This window comes from Sebastes fasciatus, chromosome 12 (assembly GCF_043250625.1).
Source record: "Sebastes fasciatus isolate fSebFas1 chromosome 12, fSebFas1.pri, whole genome shotgun sequence".
NCBI lineage: Eukaryota > Metazoa > Chordata > Actinopteri > Perciformes > Sebastidae > Sebastes > Sebastes fasciatus.
In genome coordinates, this window is record NC_133806.1 from 8,038,672 (window position 1) to 8,060,730 (window position 22,059).

Genomic DNA, 22,059 nt, shown 5'->3' on the forward strand with positions numbered 1-22,059 from the left:
GGTCACGGCGGCCACAAGTCAACCGCACAATAGAAAACTAACACGGGTTGTCGAGGCAACAAGGGGCTTTCCATGTCCGAGCTGAGTTCGTTCCATCTCTTTTAACGAAGTGTTGCGTCGTAAAACGCCGAACCACAAACAAAAGGGCTGCGCCCCTGCTGAGAGCTAGGTGTGTGTGTGTGTGTGTGTGTTCTTATATTTCTATAGAACCACAGAGCTCCATGAGCACAGAAAGAACAGGAACATCCTCCAAAGTGAGGACTTTGTTTAAGGAGTTTATTCAGGGGTTTGAATCTACTTTATAAAGGTGATATGGAAGTGACAGAAGATGCAGCTACTCTCCTGGATGCTGAATGCTTCAAAACTACTCAAACTGTTTGGTCGTCAATAAGGGAAACATACAACGTAGAAAACTAGAAATAATATTTGATAAAAAAAAAAAATTTCAACAGGTTAGGTCTAAAAAGCGTCCTTCACTTCCTTTGGTGGCAATTTTGAAACTGTTTCCTTAAGAAGACTTAAGCACACTTTTTAAATAACATACTTTTTAATCTTTCGGCTTCGGGGAAGGTATCAAGTATTTTCAGGTCAAAAGCCAAATTTGTGACTCGAGTCCAAGTCATGTGACTCAACCTCTGGTTAATGTTAAAGTTATGGTTCTCAGAAGTAAGTAGGTAAATATATAAACGTGCATGTGCAACAGTAAGTAGACGAGAGCCTGTGTGAGGAGATGAAGAGCTGAGGGTATATTGAGGAGTTTCTGGCTCATAAAAGCAACTGTATGTCTGTGGCCTGTAAACCTAACGGTGAACCCCGTCACCAGCTGCACTGTCTCCACACACTGCAGCTGTGTGTGTGTGTTTGTGAGAGAGAGAGAGCGAGAGAGAGAGGATATGCCTATATGTGAGGTAAATAATACAGCTTTACTCCCACTGGTCATATTCAGGCCTGGCTGTTTAGGTATAAAGTGGTTCCTGAAGGGTGTGTGTGTGTGTGTGTGTGTGTGTGTGTGTGTGTGTGTGTGTGTGTGTGTGTGTGTGTGTGTGTGTGTGTGTGTGTAGAGGCTCTGGTTAGCATCTCTATGTTTTTGTCCTGGTGAGTTATTACAGTCTCCTATTAGTGCAGAGCAGCTGCAGGTACTAAACCATCCCAGGGTCATTATTATCATCGCTGCTGCTATATTGAAATATCATGGTCGAAAAAAAAACAAAGAAACGCAGACGTCACACAAAGTGTTCATTTCCTCTCTTGAGGGCAGTTCAGGTAATAAAACGTTTAACTATGAATATTAAGATTTTTATGTAGTTTCCACAATCATCTTATTTTGGCTCTGTCCACCTGTCTCGCTGTCTGTCTGTCTGTCTGTCTGTCTGTCTGTCTGTCTGTCTGTCTGTCTGTCTGTCTGTCTGTCTTACCTTTACACCTCTCGCAGCAGGCTCCGGTCTGTTTCACCACCAGAGCACAGTCCTCAGAGACCAGTGGACATTTCTCCTGTTTACAGTCCGCCTTCCCCTCCTGCAGCACAGAGAGAGAGAGAGAGAGAGAGAGAGAGAGAGAGAGAGAGAGAGAGAGAGCGAGAGAGAGAGAGAGAGAGAGAGAGAGAGAGAGAGAGAGAGAGAGAGAGAGAGAGAGCGAGAGAGAGCGAGAGAGAGAGAGAGAGAGAGAGAGAGAGAGAGAGAGAGAGAGAGAGAGAGAGAGAGTCGATTGGTAAGTGTTATATTTTCTAACATACTGTATGTCATTGTATTAATTTACCGGTAGTTCAAATAATTATTTTCTCCATCATTTTATCATTCAAATTCAAAAGGAAGTTAAAAATATATATAATCCATTCTTAAACATATTATACAAAAAATACAGAAAATCTTGTACACTATTTTTACAACCCGTTCTCATCCCAACTCATCACTGTCTTAACTTTGAAATTTGACCTCTGCATTTAACCCATCCTTATGATCAGTAGGCTGCTGTAAAGCGCCCGGGGAGCAACCTGGGGTTCACCGTCTCGCTCAAGGACACTTCGACATGTAGACAGTAGCAACCGGGGATCAAACCGCCAACCTTGCGGTTAAAGAACGGCGACTCTACCCACTGAGCAGCCGCCCTGCAGCCGCTTTGTCAGGACCCCTTGGCCCCACTTTCTAGCGCATTGGCTAGCCCAGCGCGTCAAATTATGACACTCCAATACCATCATGCATTGCGCTGAAGGAAAAATGGCAGACGGATGAGAGGAAAGTGAACAGCACGATTGAGACAAATCCATGAGTTTGGTGCAAAAATAATATATTTAATGTGAGCAGACCATTTCCGTAAGAGGCAACTCTACAAAATAGCTCACAATATGTATTTATCACATACAAAAAAACATGTCAGTATTTATTATGGATGCTCTACCAGCAGCAGCAGACGTTGGTCTGACACGTTTTAATTGTGCGTCAGCAATGACGTAATTAACGCGCCAAGAGAAATGACCTGAGTAGTCCTCTAAATAGTCCTCTACATACTCCTTTAATAGTGACTAGGGAGTAGTGAATGAGTGAGACATTTCAGACACAGCCCTTATTTTAGTTTGGCCACCATGAATTTTAAAGTGTTTCTGGTAGTTGTAATAGGTTATTTTACAGACGGCAAAGGAAGTCAGCTTTCAGTACAAGTTAAAGACACAAGGAAATGGCATCTTTACATCTGTAAAACCCCTGAAAACTTTCATAACTCTATATAAAATATTCGTGACTAAATAAGCAGCAATGTTTTTTGGAGGAAAAACAGTATCTTTAGGTGTTATTTATTAAGAGTTTAACACTCAAAAACTCAGCTAATCTTCTTTATCAGGACTGTGTGGGTGTGGTTTGATCAAATTTGATTGACATTGGCATGGCAACAACAAATACAGGTATTGTTTTTGGTCATAAACCAAAGTATTGGACGAATTATTTGTCTTGATGATGGTGCAAGATGAAAAGTCAAAGGATCACCAAAGTTATTTCACTTCATCCTGAAGAGGAACATGAATATATGTACAATGTTTCATGGCAATCCATCCAATATTTGCTGACATTGTCACCACTACAGCAGCGCCGCCAGGCCAAAAATCACCAGAATTGGACGTGTAATGTTTTCATGACAACAATTTCCACCTGCACGCCACCTCTGTGCTCTGCTATCAGGCTTCATCACAGGTAACAAGTTTGCAGCTTGAGTTTCTGAGTAAAAAGTGACTCAGTCTTCACAGTCCAAGCTGTGAATTTTCACACCAGCTCAACGATCCTCCCGTCACCTTCAGAAACACTGAACACTGTGTCCGTCATCACCACTAACTGCACCGTGGGACTGCGCTTGTTTAATCCGCTCCACTTTCACACCCAGCTTTTATTGCTGATTTTATCCACATGCTGTGTGTGCGTTTTATTTTACACACTGTGAGGGTTTATAAAGTGGAGGCTGGCGGGTCCCGTGGCCCTGTGGCACCGCGGCAGGCGGCTCTAACGAGGACGGATCAAAGGAGGGCGAAAATAAATCGGGGTGGTTTAATATAGCAGCAGCGCTCCAACTAAACCCCAACCACACTGAGGACAGATGATGTCATGACAGAGGAGGAGGGAGGAGAGGGACAGAGATGGAAAGAGGGGACAGAGAAAGTAGAGAAAGGACAGAGGAAAAGGACAAAATATCCTTTTGGACATTCAGATTCACCCAGAAATCCACTGGGAACTTTTCATGTGAACACAAGCCAGAGTCAATATTCTGGAAAAATTAATCTGGCAATACAGTGGATGAGGTTGTATCAGGCTATATGTGGATTTTATCCAGGTGAGAGTCTGGTCAAATGAACAGCACAGCACAGGAAGAAGCTGCAAAAATGTTTTGGAAGCAGAGCAGTTGATGAAAAATGTCATATGCATTTCATCTTTGAGCAACAGGTGCTACAGAAGCTCAGGTGAATTACCGTACGGTCAAAATAATCATATAAAGGAAGAGTTTTTACTCTTGAGACGAAGGTTTGAACTGACTAAAATAAAAAGCAACAGACGCAAATGTCTTTGTACCTCATGCTGTTTCTAAATGATTCAATTTCTAATCTAGAGTTTTGCAGTTTGCAGTAGGCCGTACGTTGTGTTCTTAAGTAATGCTATGATATAATTGATTGTTGATTGTTTTTCTAATGACTGCTGGGACGCAAGTTTCCCTAGTGGCAACAAAAAAGTGATGTGAAGTGAAAGCGACAGACAGTTGGAGCATTTCCATCATGGTCTTGGTTGAATCATCTGCACAAACTGCGCAACATTGTTGACATTAAGATGGAAGCAGGGAGAAAAGAAGAAAAGAGATGATTGACACCAGGAAATGAGGTGAGCTGATCATGACTACACAAATAGATTTAGACACTTCTCTGCCCTTTCGTAAGCAGGAACTCTGGAACTTTACCTACATTTAAACTGCAGGATTTGGGTTCAGTTTTGGTTCCTGGACCCCAAAAGGTTCTTGAGGTAGGACTTTCTGATGGTCCCTGAACTGTCAGGTTAGAGTCTGCAGTACTGAACATTACTGACTGGTCAAACACAAGCCTCAAACTGATACAACGTGCCAAATGCGTCCTTCCTACTGCATGCAAGTGCTGCTGGTGGTGGTGGTGGTGTGTTTCCATTCATTTGTTGAATTGTAATTGCATTTTTAAATGTCGCAAAAAAGAAATGTGAATTAGGTGTGTTTGCATCAGCTGGTTTGGAGCGAATAAACTAGCGTAGTTTTGTCAGAAGTTGGCGCTATAGGCTACGTATTACACATGGCTATAATTCGCCAAATTTTAGTTCCTAAACTACAAATCATTTATATTTATATACACACTTACATTTTTGCTGACCATTTTTAAATGCCTGCTTTACACTTTTAGGTTTTTACGGTGTAGTTTTCCTGCTGCTCCAGGTTGCCATTGGCTTCCATTCAATTCTTTAGAGTATATTAAATCTATTAGTAGACTCTTGGAACTTGCTTGAGTTGTGTTGTCCAACACAGAGAACATCAAGTCTGCATTAGTGTTTGTTAAAGCTTCATTATCATGGCTCAGTAATGCAGTTTACATGCAAATTGATTTGCGACGTCTCCACTGCTATATTACGTCACGATGATGTAACACAAGTCAGTGCTCACATGATGTCCATGACGCTTGATGTCTGATAATACATCTGAAGTGAGGGGGAAGAGTCTACCCTGATACAGAAATTAATGTAAACCGACTGCACTGTCAGGCACAGAAGAAAAACTTTACTGTTTACTGAACGGTCAGCTGCGACATACAGAACATGTGATTTGTAATAAATGGACACAAGGTCATGTCCCTCTCTCTCTCGCCTGTTAGCCATTAGCACAGAGTGGTGTTAGTACATGTGACCTCCTCACTCTCACTCTTCTTGTCTCGGGGTCAAAGGTCATAATGGGTCACCACGCCTTATAAACACTCGACATACCACCGCGGCACCAAGGCTGGTCGACTGGACGGCTGTCTGTCGCTGAGGGTGACGACCTCCCTCAACACACACACGCACACACGCACACACACACACACACACACACGCGCACACTCACACACACACACACACACACACACACACACACACACACACACACACACACACACACACACACAGTGGGATAAAGTGTTGGTATGCTCGTAAGTGTGTGTGTCAGAGAAAAAGGGAAAGTGTCTATGCATACATGCTACTGTATGGCGATTCAGAGTGTTTTTATTTATTTATTTTAACCAAACCACCAAAATAAAAGCAGCCATTTTCCTAATAATCTTTTGTAAAAAATTGTCTTCAAAGCTTCAAGTTGAAATTCAAAGTCCGTGCAGGAGGACAGATGAAGCGATTGAGTCTCTGAGCATCACAGAGACACAAGGTTTTAGTGTGAGACAAAAATAGTCTTAAAATCTGATTTTATCCACAGCATTTTAAATTCAATCAGTTCAATTCAATCATTACTAACTTGTTTAGTGAAGGTTGAGGTCAACTACAGAGATTCCATTATTGACAAAGTTCATGTTCTGTTCAGCTTCAGGAAACAGACTTTTACTTTTATTTAGTTTTTGTATTATATTTAATTGTATTCGTTTTACTTATATATTTTTATATTCTGATTTATTTACGCTTTTGTAAACATGCCATAAACATGCTTTAAACACACATTACTGTATCTATCCTGTGCGGGTGAATTAACGTAGGGACGGGACCACATGGATATGTGAATTTATTTTAATAATTCATTGTTGGTTATTTATATTTCTTTATTTGTTATCATTTCTTTTTTATTTTCAATTAATTATATATATATATATATTATTTTTGTATGTTTTATTTATTTATTTTTTAACTATTATTATATTTTTCTCCTCCCTTCTTTTTTAATACTTTCTTTTTAAATTTACAGTTACTATCTGTTATCATACAGTATGTACATATTACTTTATTTGTTATGGTTTAGGTTGTTATTGTAATTTCTCTTAAGGAAACAATTAAAAGCATGAAAAGAAAACAGCACCAGCGTTTAATTTTCCCTGCTTTTTAAGAAATATTTTTTTGGGGAGGGGGAAAATAAATTAGAAATATCAATTTCAAATCAGTAAAGTGCAGAAAATAAAAGTCATCATATGACTGCATTTGTATTATTTATTTTCTGGGTACATCTTTCTATCTGAAGATAAAAACATAAACACTGAGGTTAAATACTAATAAAGAAATTTGTTCCTTTATGTTCTGTGGTGTCAAAATTTGGAATAGGTTACGTTTGAGCATCAACAAAACATTAACTATTTAAAAAAGTTTTTTTTTGTCATATATGTTTGCATGTTATTGACATGGAGGGATTACTGATGTCCTGAATCAGTGTTTGATTATTTGCCATGTTTTAATAAACACTATAATACAAATCAAAGTTCAGATTGCATCAGGGGACAGAGTATTTAATAATACTCAGGATAATCTTGGACACAAACTGCAAAAAGACATAATGAACAAGAGCAACTTTGAGACCAAACTGATAATTTAAAAGACGGAAAGAAAATTAAATCTCAGTAACATTTTATCAACATTAAATGATCTCTTCTTCTTGAATGGATAAAAAAAGTCCTAATTTGTGTGACTATTTGGCTGTTCTGCCACTAGGAGGCGACAGTGCTCACTATTTCTCCTCATCCTTTTCTTCCTCACTCCTTCTCCTCATCATCACTCAACTCCTGCCCTTCTCTTTCTCCCATCATCCATCACTTTCTCTTCCTCGGTCCAATTTAAATCTAAATTTAACAAGCTTCACCGGCCTAAATATTGCCAATACCCCCTGTACTCTCTCACACTATGTTTTTCCATCTTTCTCTCCAATGTAATCACTCTCTCGTCTGTTTTAGAAATGTCCCCCCACCCTCCTCTCCTCTCCTCTCTTCTCTTTCATGCTTTCTCTCTGTCATGGTGAAGGGTAGAGAGATCAGTCAGGGTCTGTCAGCACAGGAGAGGAGCTCTCAACTTAAAGGCCCACTTAAGCCCTTGGACATCGCCCCTCCCGATCCCCCAAACCCTGACCTTCCACCTTTCACCCTTCCTCCAAAACAAACAGGTCGCGACCCCCCGCCAGAGAGCAGGAGCCACAGTAGCTTAGAGACGAGACGGGCGGAGAGAGACGCCGATGGGAACCGGTTTCCCAAAACTGTTTCAACGAGTCGTCTTTTCTGCCAGAGGTCGGCTCAGCGTCTACGTACGTTTCCTCAAAAGCAAAGTAGTAACGTCGCCCCCAGCTGGTCGGAGTAGAAGACAAATCGCACACAATCATGAAGGGTGGTTCAGTAACTTTGCTTTGAGCAGGATGGCTGCAAATATAGTTTGGATGAACATAAAAAAAAAATACAATTTGGCCCCAAAAAAAGTTTTATATCTTCTGAAGTACAGTAGCTTTAAGATTATTAAAATCATATTATTCAACATTTTTAATTCAGTATTGAATCGCAATTTGAATAAAGAGATAAAAAAACATGGCAATATGAAATGCAATTGATTGAGCTTTCATTTTAATTTGTAATCAAAATATTTCAAACTGAATTGAGTCGATCACTTTATTTCATATAGACAAGCAGCACCGGTACCGGGGATGAAGGTCTGAGGACTAAAACAGTTGTAAATAAAGTGAATACAATCTATCTATAACTGAGCAAATCCTCACATCGGCGAAGCAAATATTTGGCATATTCCTGTGATAGATGATGATGAATTGATTATCTTGTTGGTGTCAAATTTTCTGTTGATCGACAAATGAATTAATCTCCTAGCTGTTTCAGCTGTAGGCACCTTCGTCCAAGAAACCATCAGCCCATAAAATCCCTCCTTCTCCTGAATCCATGCAAAACACTTTCATAAAATGTAGTTTTTGTGGGTTTTTGTTTCTCTCATAAAGACTCTTCTGGCAATGAGGCCACAACAATGTTTAAATGAGTTGAGATTATATTCCCGTTCACTGAGGCTTTTTATTGTAACTGTTGGACTGACAACCGGCCGGGAGCTCTTTACTTTGTTCTCCTCTTTTATCTCCCTCTCTGACCACTCAGACACTCTTTTCATCTCTTGTTCCTTCCTCGCTTCATCCTCCTCCTCACTTCCTACCACTCAGTTTGAAGAAGACAGGTGAGACAAAAGAGAAAGAGAGGCAGAGACAGAGACTGGAAGAGGGGAGATATGGAGAAGATATAAGAAAAATCTATAATTACATAAAAAACACAGTAGGTATTATATAATTTCATATTTCTGTCAGTGTATTTACATTTTATCTGAATTTTGCTTTTATTTTGAAACACAAGTGAAATATGATACTGATCATTAAAGTTTTACAGACTGATATGTTCCACGTTAGGTGCAGTGAGAAATAGAATAGAGGAGTTGTTGGCTCAGTGTTATCAGGTGGTTATCAGGTAAACCTCGCCCCTCCTCTATTGATCAGCTACTGTTTGGAGTTGAGACACTGACAGGAAACAACCTTTGACCTTTCTCTCAGATCGATCTCAGCTACTGAGTGTTAAACTCTTCTATGCGTGGTGCATCTGGAATGTTTGTTTGATTGATTAATGGGCTGCTGTGACATCTGACCATTGACCTCCTCACTGTTGGGTGCTGTTTGTAATGTTGGAAATGCTCTAATATTAAACTCACAATTGAATCCCAGCAGGACGAGAGCTGTGGATTAAATGTTTGTTTTTGTTCACAGAAATAATAAATAATAAAGTAATTAAAACTGCAGTTACTTAATCACAGATTTGTTTTGCACTCATCTTTATTTTATTTAGATTTATTGCTAGATTAATCATCCCTCTTTAGGGAGTAACATTTAAAAGCACCAGTCGGCTCATTTCCAACACCGCAGAGTGAACAAAAAAACTCATGTGTGCCAAGAGGCACAGACCAAGCGGTGGTATCTGACGTGTTGGGAGTGAGAACGGGTTGCTTAAATAGAGTCATAGTTGAGCTAGGGATGCACAATTTTTTTTAAATATCTAATTGCGATTATTTTGACTGATATTGCAATTGTGATATGATTTGCGATATTAGAGGGAATGATCATTTTTACAACCCTATTCTCATTTTAATTGAAAAACATATTGAAATGATTATGGTGTGATTTTTGCAGGGATCTGTACCAAACAAATATGTTTTCTTAAGTCTGTAGAATATGATGCATAGGCCAGGACGTCTAATTTAAAATATTTTATTTAAAAATGGTATTTTGACACACAATATTGCGCCTCCTGCGATTTGAAAATTGCAGTAGGTCATATTGGGACTTTGATAAAATTTCAATTAATTGGGCAGCCCTAAGTTGAACCTCGTCACACGCCTGTGGTATGAAGATTGTCTCTGACGTCCCAGTTGTCACCAACATGTTTAATATTTATAGTGTGACCAGAATAACAAGCCAACTATCACCCCGGCCAAAGTCAAGTCAGCTAATGCAAACCGTGCTCCTGCACAAATACAGCTGATATTCCACCTGGCCTTACACTGAAAACAAACTCCGGCTCGTATTCCTCCCACATGATGCTGAGAAGGAAAAATCAGCAGACATTTACAGGTTTTGGTGGAGCGAAAATCTGAACTACAACAAGTGACTGAGTGAAAAAAGAAAAAGGAGCCAATCTGAGGGCGAGCGAGGGGAGGAAGAGCCGATGAGAGAGTGGAAAAAGACATGGAGATGAACAGACGGATAGACGAGGATGATGAAGAGCGTGACGGAGATGGACTGACTCCCCTCCAAGATAACGGATCGTCATGGCGACCGGCCTGTCAGTCAGTCTGTCAGCCACATCCACTCCTGGCCCCATTACAGCGCTCGGCCTCACCCTGACTCACACAATGGCTCTTCTGTACGTGTCTGTATGTGTGTGTGTGTGTCCCTACCCACAGAGCCATTAGCAGGTACTCTGGACCAACTGGAGAGCCAAACCCCCCCCCCACCCCTCCATGTATGAGTGACACTGGAGCCCTGATGGCTCCCCAACCCCCTAAAGACAGCCCGGCGACACAGAGAATCCGTCTTTTGGGGGATGAAGGAAGTGGAAGTGTGGTCAATGAAAAATGCTCAGCTTTTGCTAAAGGTCTGGTTTAACCTGGATGTTATGTTACCAAGCATGAAAACGTTTCCTCCTTCTCTTGCTCTCACAATATACTTGCATTGACAGAAGGTAAAGACAAAAAGTAGCTGCTCATTATGCTGCAAATCAGTCCATAGAGTTAAAGTAATAATAATAATATGAGCAGTAAACAGTCCAACTTTGAGATGTTTCTCCAGCGAAACACTTTTAAAGCTCAACCTTCATCTGAATTTTTGGCATTATTGATTAGATTATATTTAACTATGAAATACCGTGTTATTGCCAGCCATACAAGCTTTTCTCATATTTAAACGAATATATTAGTGATCGTATGAAACAAACAGGTAAAATCTGTATAAAGTGCAGATTTAGTTGCTATGTATGCACGTCAAAAGCAAAAGCAGAAACGGAGCGATTATCTCTGTGTTTGGATTTGTGTGCACATAAAGAATAGAAACCTTTCATAATTTGTTATATAGAATATTTGACTTAGACAGAATATTGAAAATGTAATGAGAAGCTGATATCTGACTGATATGAGTTTGTGCTTGAAGGCAAAACAAAAGCCATGCATCTGGGGTTTGAAAAGTTTTTCAGAGATAAACAAAGGCCAAATTCAATAAAGAACAAGCCCAGGATGTATGTAAGTTTATGAGTGTATGTGTGTGAGTGTGTGTGTGTGTGTATGTGTGTGTGTGTGTGTGTGTGTGTGTGTGTGTATGCAGGGTGTGGGTGATGTGTGTGTGTGTGTGTGTGCAGTGGGGGTTAAAGTAGAGATGAAAGGCCGGCCATTGCCTGCTGATGACTGATAGCATTCAGCAGGGCTTTGGATGATGTCTGCCTGATAACACAGAGGACGGCTCAGTCAGACTGCAGGCCGAGGGAGCCTCCGAGCAGCCAATCAGAAGCTGCGGTTTGGATATAGCAAGTATGTATTTGCCATGACAAAGTATATGTATAAACTGTACATGTACAAGGTGACATTAGCAAGTCAAAGAGGAGGTTGAATAACGGCCCTGTGTGTGATATTCTTCCACCAGTTCCATTATTTTCTTAAATCAGAACACCTCATTGTGCATTATAGCTCATATACCATGACATCTGACCACTGTCATTTTTAACGGTCAGTGAAAAGGCCCTGACGCACCAAGCTTCAGGACAGCTTGTGGCTGTCAGTGAGCGTCTGTCGGCCTAGTTTTTGCGGTGTGTTCCGCACCGTTGGCTCTAGTCTGCCCGTGTCGGCGCCCGTCGCCGAGAGAACTCACTCTGATCGGCTGTTCAGCTTAAACGAATCAGTGCACAAGAAGAGAAACGGACATGAGGAAAGCAAGCCAACGAGTAAAGTCAAGAGGAAAAACACGCATCAACATAAAATCACACGCAGGTGCAGAACATATGTGGTAGTTGGCCGTCAGCTGTAGTCTTTGTGGTGTGTTCAAATGCAACTTGTCGGCCAAAACAAAGGCGACGTGAGGCGATGTAACAGTCGGCCTTTTGGTGATTCTGGGCCTTAAAGGCCTCAGAAGTGGAAAATAAGGGGCTGAAACCACCTTTCTGACGTCAGAATTGGGGATATTCTACATGTCTTGTGCATCATCTTATACACAGTTTCCCAAAAATACTTGGATATACCCAACATATCTGGTTTATTGTGATCTCCACAATAATTTAAAATAAAATTCTGTGGGTTTAAATAAAGTTCGTCAGTCTAGTGGGGCACTGATTGAGAACAGCAAATTATTGAAGATATAAATATGTTTGAGGTTTTCTAACTTGCCAGCCAATCAGAAACAAACATTATCAGTGAACATGGTGCAAATAATTATATCAGGAGTATTGTATAGTCGTAGTATATAGTATACTAGTAGTATATAGGCTACTGAGGATGCAGATGAACACACATGCAGCCCTCAAGTTCACACCCGCATGCTTCCTGGAGGCTCAACTCGGTTCATGTGATGCTCTCTTTCAGCCGCTGTCGAGGCAGTGACACAGAAAAGCCTTGTTGGCCCATTCTCATCCCCTAAAACAAAGACCTCTACAGCAGTAATGGGGGGGATAAGGGGCGGTGCAGGGGTCAAGGGTCAAAGAGCACATGTTCCAGGAAAAGAGTCGTCCCCTAACGTTTTGTCGGTTGGTTTTAACTGCCGGGCCGAGCCAAGACACCGTGACGACAGGCATGTCTGTTAAAATAAACAATCCCCACTTCATGTTTCACTGCAAGTTTGTTGTAAATCCTCAGAAAACAGTTAAGAGTTGCATTATTAAGTGCTTCCCTGCACTCGCAAATCACTTAGCCATTAAAAAAAACACTTCATGTGCCACAAAACATTCTCTAGATAGAAAGTTGCATTATTACATCCAATTCATCGCATCACATTGATAAGCACTTTTCAACCACAATATCAACTTAATGAAAAAGTTTAGTGAATACTTTAAAAACTGCTTACGAAATGTACCATGAAATCAAACAATCCACACATCTCGCCTAACCTCCCGCCAAAAACTTGCATTTCAAAGTCCTGTCGCAGCGTTACAAATCTTTCACAACCGTCCGATAAGAAGCACCACACAAAGCTCAATAATCAGCTTTTACAAATATCGCTATCAGCTCTTAAAGAGGTCATTTTATTCTATCAGCCCGAGTGGAAAAGCTGAAGCAGCAATTACACGTCAAGGTGCCGTGAACAAACAGGGCGGGCGGCGAGTCGTTCAACTCGGGCAACAACTGCCAGCTCTGCAACATGTTTGATAGAACGGAAAGCAAAACTAATTGTTCTTACCAGACACTCGCAGGTGATGCAGGGGTTGTCGGTGATGTTGGGGATGTGGAGGACTTCTCCTTCGTTCTCACAGCTTGCCTCGGTACCTGTGAAGGACAGCAGGAAGGTGACAAAGGTGAGATGCAGGCAGAGGGCGGGGCTGAGAGTGAAAAATGGGTCTGGACTTTTGACTCTAACCAACCCTCCTGACTTACGCAATCACCTGTCGGGGCCACATAACGTCATACAGGCTCTTGTTAAATAAACTGTGAACTGAAAGCGGGTGAATCATGACCAGAGGATCCAGAGAATTATCACAGACTCTGCAGTTCAGCTCAGCTCTACGTAGCTTTTTTAGCATCTTTGAGCTCCCCGTTTTAGCTTTATGGCCCACAAGAGTTACTGTTTCAGCTAGATATGTAAACAGGCAGCTGTTAGACAGCACGGTAACCAATTCAACTTTTTAGGGTGATGATATGTCGGTGTTGCGTTTACAGTTTGTTCTGCTGCCCCCAGGTGGCCAAAAAATTAAACGCTGCTGCTTTAACTTTTTGTTTGTTTTCATTAGCCCAACTTTCCTGTGTCAGTTTTGGAGAAAAGCATGTATGATATTATGTATCCATTGTGAGGTTTGTCTGACCAGGTGAAAGCAGCGACATTTAAACTGAGGTCTTTAAAAAACGTGAGTCAGTCAGTTTGTTACGAGAGCAAATGTAATCTGAACCAACGACAGGAAACGACCCCAAACACAAGGGTTTATGGGTAGAAGCAGACAGATGTCAACATCTCATGGCCAGCGGTTCCTCCTGCTCTGAGAGCTGCAGCAGAAAAAAACAAAGTCCGGAGCGACGCTCAGCTGTTTGTTCATGTGCCAGACTTGTTTTGACTCTCTAAAATGATAACTTCCTTCCTTCCCAGTAGGAGCTTATTGTCATGAGCTGGGAGTTGAACCGGGGTCATCGGAGGTAAAGGTAAATCCTCACCTCTGACCGCTCTATTTGAGTGTCAAACTACTTCCTGTTTCCTCCAGCTGATCTTATCTCTCTGAGGGGGAGAATTTCTCTCTCAGTTTGACCACAATGCAGTTTATTTACTTTTTAGGAATTGGATTTGACTTTATTAAATTTCACAATACACTAGACTGAACAACCACTGTGAATGAAGAAACTAGAACAATGCTGCTTTATCTTGTATTTCTATCCAGATCTGCTTGTTTTTGTATTATTAATGTTTATCGATTTATGTCTAAAACCCTGACTCGTCCATTTTCTGCTTCAGTTCATCTGTGGCAATGATGCAGTTTCTCCATTGGGATCATTTACTGATAACCCATAATCTCATTTTACGTTTCAAGCAAGATTTGAACAGAACAGAAAATGAAAGACTAAGACCTTTTTGAGCAATATTTGGTCAGTATCTTATCAGTGCAGTGACCTCTGACTTCTGAACTGCTGATTGTTCGGTTTGTTGTATGTTAATGATTTAGAAATTGACCGTTTGCTAAATTCATCTCGTGGACGAACGCATTGTGCATGGTGGTGTAATACCAGCGATATTCTGCAGTTAAAGAGTTTTTTAAGGTGCTTTCACAAGACAACATTCAGTCCGTTTTCCAACTCCAACTTCCAACTCTGGTGTGGTTCGTTTGGGCAGTTGTGAACGCAGTAATCGTACTCTGGTGCGGAGCAAATCAGCCGGTCCCCGAGAGGGGCAGTCTCGGACCGTTTCCAAGCTAACCCTAGCGCTGTTCGATCGTAGTGAGAACATAAACCGACCAAATTGCAGGAAGTAAACCAAAATTTAGGCTGGCTGCGTGGTCATTGGTTGAGATGGACACAGGTAAATGACAGGTGAACCTGACTGGGAGAGGAGTGACTTGGACTTCTGCAGTCCGATGAAGAGAACATACAGAATATGCAAAATAATGTCCACAAAAATAGTGACGTTTATAAAGTAATTTGAGATTAACTGAGATGCCACCAAAATGTGTGAAAGTATGGCTTGGTATCACTTTAAGGGTCCTGGTATTGGTACTGGTATCGTCATTTTTTAAACAATACCCAGCCCCGGTCATTTCCGCCGCCAAAATCGATGGTTGCTGGCTAGAAGTGAAAGCTGCTTTTCTCTTCTTCTGATTGAAATCAAGGACCCGTTGTTTGGATAATTATTAAGAATTTTGATGGTAAATCTGCCACCGTTACCACTGTAAACAGCATATGTATGTATGGGAAGCAAAGAGTCATTTGACTCTAACTTAAAGATCTGAGTGACGTTTATATCGGAGCTGTGACGGACTAAATCTCAACAACAATTGACTCTTATAGCAGCGAGTCGTGCCGTCTGTGTCTGTCCCTTTGAGTTCGCAGAAAACCAGCCTGTGGATTCTGGCAGAGCAGACGAACCCTGCCGACTCCACCGCCACTGTAAAATTTACAGTCTTCGAGTGTAATTAAACTGGCAGGGCTGTAAGTGGTGGGGGGTGGAGGGTCTCTGAGGCCTCGTCTTCAGTCTGACAAAATACCTTCCTCCTCTGTTTGTCAGCTGCTGTGTTTACCTCATATCCATCTATCCAGATCCCTCTGCCTAGAGATAGTAATGATGCATTCAAACCTCAGCACTAAATGTTTCATTAAAACAAAAACCTGAAACTATTGCAAGCAAAAAACAGTGAAAAGGTCAAAATGAGACGGATAATATAGCTGGAGAAAGCAATGCAAGGAGTCATTAAAGGGGCTGGAGCTAAAGGACAGCAGGGGACTTAAAAGTGTGACCTCTCCTGAGTTAAAGGTCACTCTCTGTCTGACTTTGAAGGTTGATCAGGCTCCGACGGTCGCTTCTATTTTAGTCGGTAAAATACCTACATTTATTAAAAGCTGAGTCTAATAAATCTCTTTTTGAATTGATTGAGCCAGTTAGCTAAACGTGAAATTGAAAAAGTCATATGCATGTATTGCACATTTTCTGTTTCCAGTGGTAGAGAAATAATTCAGCTCCTTTATTTAAGTATAAGCAATACTGCAATATAAAAATACCCCATTACAAGTAAAAATCCTGCATAAAAAATGTCAAGTATCATTAGGAAAATGTACTTAAAGAATAAAGAGTAAAAATACTAAATGCTGAAAAATACCCCCTGTACGGTTATACTATTATATACAGTATTATTGGATTGTTATTAATGATGTTAGTAGAAGTTTATTGTTCAAAGTAGAGCAAATTTGACCTACTTATAAAGTAAAAGCTGTCAAATAAATGCAGTGGAGTAAGATGTACATTTCCCTGTAGAAGTATAAAATCGCATGAAATGGAAATACTCAAGTACAACTACCTCAAACGTGTACTTCAGCACAGTACTAGAGTAGATGTACTTAGTTACATTCCATTAGTGTCTGTTTCAGAATAATGAGGGTGGTTTGAAAATAAATAAATATGTAATCTGAATAGATTTATCAAGGATTATATACATTTATAATAATTTAGATTTGCCTAGAATAATTCTTACAAAATGCATTTTATCACAATTCTGAAGTTGACAAATACTGCAGCCCATTACAGAACAGTAATCGGTGAAGTCTGGGAGGTTTTTAGTGAAACTGACAGTTTCAAAAACGTTCTTTGAGGAACTTTTATACAGGTTTATCTCCAGTAAAACCCTGTCAACAGCCTTCCTGACTTGATGAGTTCCATAGAGTGTCATAAAGTGCTTTCAAATCCTAGTGGAGAGAGACAAGAGGGGTATACGGACGACAAGCAACAAGTGTCCTGGACCAGATTTAAACCAGTAATGCTGCGGCTATGAAGCCAACAGGATGACCTCTGTACCCGCTGCTCCACCTGCTGCAGTGACACATTCACCCGTCCAACTATAAGACCTCAACCAGGTCTGTGGTTCAGCAGACAATAGACAGGATGATACAGTGCATATTTGGGATGCCAGGTGGAGGAATCTGATCTGCTGGGATCATAATGGCGCAGCGTCCTCAGCTGAGAGGTTGTTGGTTCTCAGAGGTTTCCCTAGCACTGTTTCATGTCAAACAGATACACATGTTTGACTACAGAGACCCATCTGGTACAGGTTTTGTCCCCGTCCCCCCATCTGATTCCCATCATTCTGTTTGCTTCAGGAACAGAGATAACAGCCAGGAGAGAGAGGAGGAAACTCTGATAATCAGAAATTATTCTTATCAGGGCTTAAAGCGGATGTGCATACAGGTACTTCTTGACATGTCGAAGTCTATATTGATGTTAAAAGCTGCAAGAGAAAGTGAAACCTCTGTTCTGAATCAGCTTCATCAAAGATTTTTTTAATGAAATTATCATGAAATTCAACTACTGTCGTCATGGAAACCCCTTTAAAACGACCCCTGGAGGAAACCAAATAAATAAGCATAATCAAATACATCTAATCCCCCTTTTCCTCGTTGTGCCAGAGGAGGTCAGATCACTAAAAGCAGGTCAGAGGCAGAAGTCATGTCGCTCTCGCTGCTGATAAGGCGCATGTAGGCTAAACCACCACATCCACCTTTTCATTCACTGCCTGTCTTTTATTCTCATTTCTCAACGTTGCTGCAGGGCAAACAGACGATATCCTATGATGCAATGCGGCTGTCAAAGTGGGAGCAGCCCAGGGAGAGAGAGTTAGAGAGGCATGGAGAGGACAGAGACGAGCTGTTCAATCAGAGCTGGTTGTGAGAGGAAGGTGATTTACACTTTACAGCCTGCTTTTAACTTAAAAAAAAAAAAAAAGTGGGTTAATTATAACCTATAGTGACGCAAACAACAATTTGAGGAAGGATCACTTCTAATTTTAGGCAGACCTTTCATCCTAAAGATCTAAATCCTTTGTATAATTCCCTTTAAGTTTGATATAAATGACTTTGAATTATGTCATGTCAAACTACATCTGCAAACAACAAGCTCTGCTGCAAATAACAAGCGCGCCAGGGTGGATTTTTGGTGGTATCTCTTTCTCTGTTTCCACTGGAAGAAACGGACCAATTACTTACAGGGAGGTACCGAGAGGATAACCTGAAAGGTTAGAATAAAAAACAGAGTCCGTTTTCATTATCCAGCGCTCATCTGAACCTCACAAACTCAAGATTAAGACACTTTCCAAAACCCTCCAAAACGCAACTCAACACTAGCATTCCTTCTTTATTCTAATAATTCATAGTGTTTCCTGCCATTTCAAATACATTTTCATCCAACATTAGTTTAGTAGAGTTAAATATTTCCCTCTCCTTCAATATTTATTAGTGTATCTATATAAATGTGTTTATCCTTCCAGTTTAAAAAATGCAAAAATACAATATTATGAATCTAAATACAATCAATTGTGTCAATTATCTCTAAAAAATAGATTTTTTTCTTTAAAAAAAAAAAAAAAATGCATTAAAAATACGATACATTAAAATACATTTGTATCCATCTTTATGATGCCATACAAAAAACATAATAAAGAAATACACTGTGATGCCAAAAACAGATGGGAAGTTGTGAAAGAAAAGAGCGTTTTTGTTTCCCCACATTGTTGATGTTTTGCTTCCTGGTGATCATGCACCAAGCTGGAGGTTTTATTGCCTTCTTCTTAGACCCTTTAGTTGACCACCACATTACCGGTAACCAGGAATATACAAGCTGAGGTGACTTTGATTTCGGAGCGCTGAAGGAGACTGAAGGAGAGTCACGGAGACGCGGCAGACTGAATAACTGGTGGGTTTGGGTAGATTTTACGCACGGTGGGTGATGTGTTATTAGACTAAAGGCAAGGCAGCTTTATTTGTAGAGCACATTTCAACAACAGGGCAATTCAAAGGGCTTTACATAAACATTCAAGAACATTGCAACAAAGTGCAAAAAGAACATTAAGACATAATTAAAACAGTTATAAAAACATTAAAGATTAGAAAATAAAAACAAGTTAAAAATAAAAGCTATAGGATAGAAGCTAAAATAGAATATAACACATAAGAGTAAAAGCTCTAGTGCAGTATATAACATCATTATCTGGTTTAATAAAAGGCAGCAGCAAACAGGAAAGTTTGAAGCTTTGATTTAAAAGAGTTGGAGTTGGTCCTGCAGGTTTCTGGGAGCTTGTTCCAGATATTTGGTGCATAAAAACTGATTATGCATGTTTAGTTCTGACTCTGGAGGACACTAAGCAGACCTGATCCAGATGACCTGAGAGGTCTGGATGGTTCAGAACATAGCAGAAGATCAGAAATGTATTTTGGCCCTTAAACCATTTTGTGCTTTGTAAACCAGCAGAAATCAATTCTCTATGAAGCCATAATGATCTTACCTGTAATTAGCGGAGAGGAGGTTCTGGGTGTTTGGAGCAGCAACAGAAAGCAGAAGAGAAACCTACAGGTGGACCAGGAGGGAGGGTTCAAGCAGAGGAGCAACATCCTCGGAGGTTTCTCCAGGAATCAGAGTTTGGTGAGGAATAAATAAACACAAAATCAATCCAAAGGAAAACAAAAAAAAAAAGTGAAACAGATCCACGTTTTCTTCCGCAGACTTCTTCTTTATTCCAGCCAGGAGAGAAAAACCTCCTCACTGCGCTGAAATGCAAAGCGACAATGAGCCAGACGCGCGGAGATCACACCGACATTACAATGACAAAGACGCGCAGGAGACAGGCAGGAGAACAGGAGTCCGTGGATGAAAACATTTAAAGATGAAAGCAGTCCCAAATCCTGCAGATGTTGGAGGATCCGGAGAGGAAGTTTAAGAGGGTTGATTTCTCTCCACTCCGGCAGTCAGAAGTGTCCGAGGTTTGATTTGAGCTCTGATAAACACACACAGCTGATGTAGAACAACTGGAGAGTTTCAGAACAGATCTTGACTCCCTGCAGAGAAGTTAGTAAGTGAAGTTTCCAGGAGAAGACTCAGTAGACTCAGTAGACTCAGTCTGCGCTCCGAATCCAACAGAGTCCGTTTGGCACATTGATGCTCGATGCCGACTGAAGAGTGGACGGAGGAGTGGACTGCAGTCTCTCTCTCTCTCTCTCTCTCTCTCTCTCTCTCTCTCCCCTCCTCCTCCTCTCTCCCTCTCTCTCTCTCTGTCTCTCCCTCTCTCTCTCCTCCTCCTTCTCTCTCTCTCTGTCTCTCTGTCTCTCCCTCCCTCTCTTTTCCCTCCTCCTCCCTCTCTCTCCCTCTCTCTCTCTCTCTCTCTCTCTATTTCTCTCTCTCTCTCTCTCTCTCTCTCTCTCCTCCTCCTTCTCTGGTATTAAAGTGGACCTGTGGTGTCAGAGTGCACCACAGAGCCAGAAAGTCCTGCCTCCCCTGTGAAACCCTGGACCTCCTCCTGTCTCCAGACCAGACCTTTATAAAAACCTCCTCCAACCAAACCCTCCAAGACCCTCTCTGGTCCTCTGCTCCTCCAGGTCTCCTGCAGACTGCAGTCTTCTCCCAGACCTCCTCCTCCTCCTCTTCACCCACTTCTCCTTTTGTTATTCTAAGGTTGTAATAATCACAGTCTCTCTGCTCCTATCTGCCTGCTACTGAACCTCTGTGTGCCATAAAGCTGAGTGTGTGTGTGTGTGTGTGAGAGAGAGAGAGGCTAACCTCCTGCTTTGGGATCCAGTTTCATTACCAACAAACCAGGGGAGCTACATGTGCTTCGTCTCGATGTAAATGTAAGTGTTTTAGAAGAAGAAGAAGAAGAAGAAAAAACAAGAACGAGAGAGAGACAGGAGGACTGTGCAACAAGTGCAACATTTGCGTCTCCTGCAGAAGCAGAGACGAAGTAAATATTCCTCTAAAATGCCCCAAATTTGAACAAATTAGAAATAACTTATTTTCCAAATCTACCTGGTCTTCAATACCTCCTTCAAACTGTCAGTTTGGTGGTGATACTGATGTGGCACATCTGGCAGGAGAATATAGAAATTATTGCCAGAAGGAAAGGCAATGTTTTCACATAGCTACACACTTTGTTTCTTCGTAAAATCTTTCTTTCTTTGTCTGAGTATTTATCACTGTATTTAGAAATTAGTGCAGCCAAAAGTGCATGGACACTGGTGTCTTCTTTGGTGTGGGGCTGCTTTTTCCTGGTTTGGGCAAGTTAGTTCCAAAGAAGAAAGATCTTAATGCTCCAACATACAATGATATTTTAGACAGTGTTCCTCCAACTTTGTGTGACAATGTCTCGGAAAGAAATGGTTTTCCCAATTTTACATGGAAGAACGTGACTGGTCTGCACAGAGCCCTGACCTCAACCCCATCCAACACCTTTGGGATGAACTTGACCTGATCACCAACATCAGTGGATGGGTGCAAATCCCTGCAACCACGTCCAACATTTGGTGGAAAGACTGAAACCAGAAGCAGCAGATTAATGTCCATGGTTTTGCAATGCAATGTTCAACTATCACATATGGGAGTATTGTTCAAGTGTCCACATACTTTTGGCCATGTAGTCCACTCTGTTTATGTTTTGGCACCATCAAAATGTGACGCAAACAAAGATTTGTTGAACTGAATATGCATGCGCTATTCTCAGTGCAATACAAACCAGTCCTTGTGGTTGTCAATGACCCATTTGGGGCTCTTGAAGGGGTCAAAGGTTCCCAAACTGGGGTGTGGAGGAACCTCTGGGGGACACTAATCAGACCCTGACAAGGACACAAAGTCAGTCAAGAAAAAGTCAACTGAAGAATCACTTCCTCAAAT

The 22,059-nt window shown here is 41.1% G+C and overlaps 1 protein-coding gene across 1 annotated transcript in view; it reads right to left on the reverse strand.

Annotated features, from left to right (window-relative positions):
* The window catches only part of bmper (BMP binding endothelial regulator), a 37,937-nt gene extending 17,530 nt beyond the window's left edge, over positions 1-20,407 (reverse strand). The window contains exons 1-3 of the mRNA XM_074652977.1: positions 19,685-20,407; positions 13,405-13,490; positions 1,416-1,515 (exon numbers count right to left, since the gene is read on the reverse strand). Coding sequence (XP_074509078.1) covers positions 1,416-1,515; positions 13,405-13,490; positions 19,685-19,790 — 292 coding nt within the window. The 5' untranslated portion in view covers positions 19,791-20,407. The remainder of the gene's footprint in view (positions 1-1,415; positions 1,516-13,404; positions 13,491-19,684) is intronic.
* Positions 20,408-22,059: the final 1,652 nt, after the last annotated feature.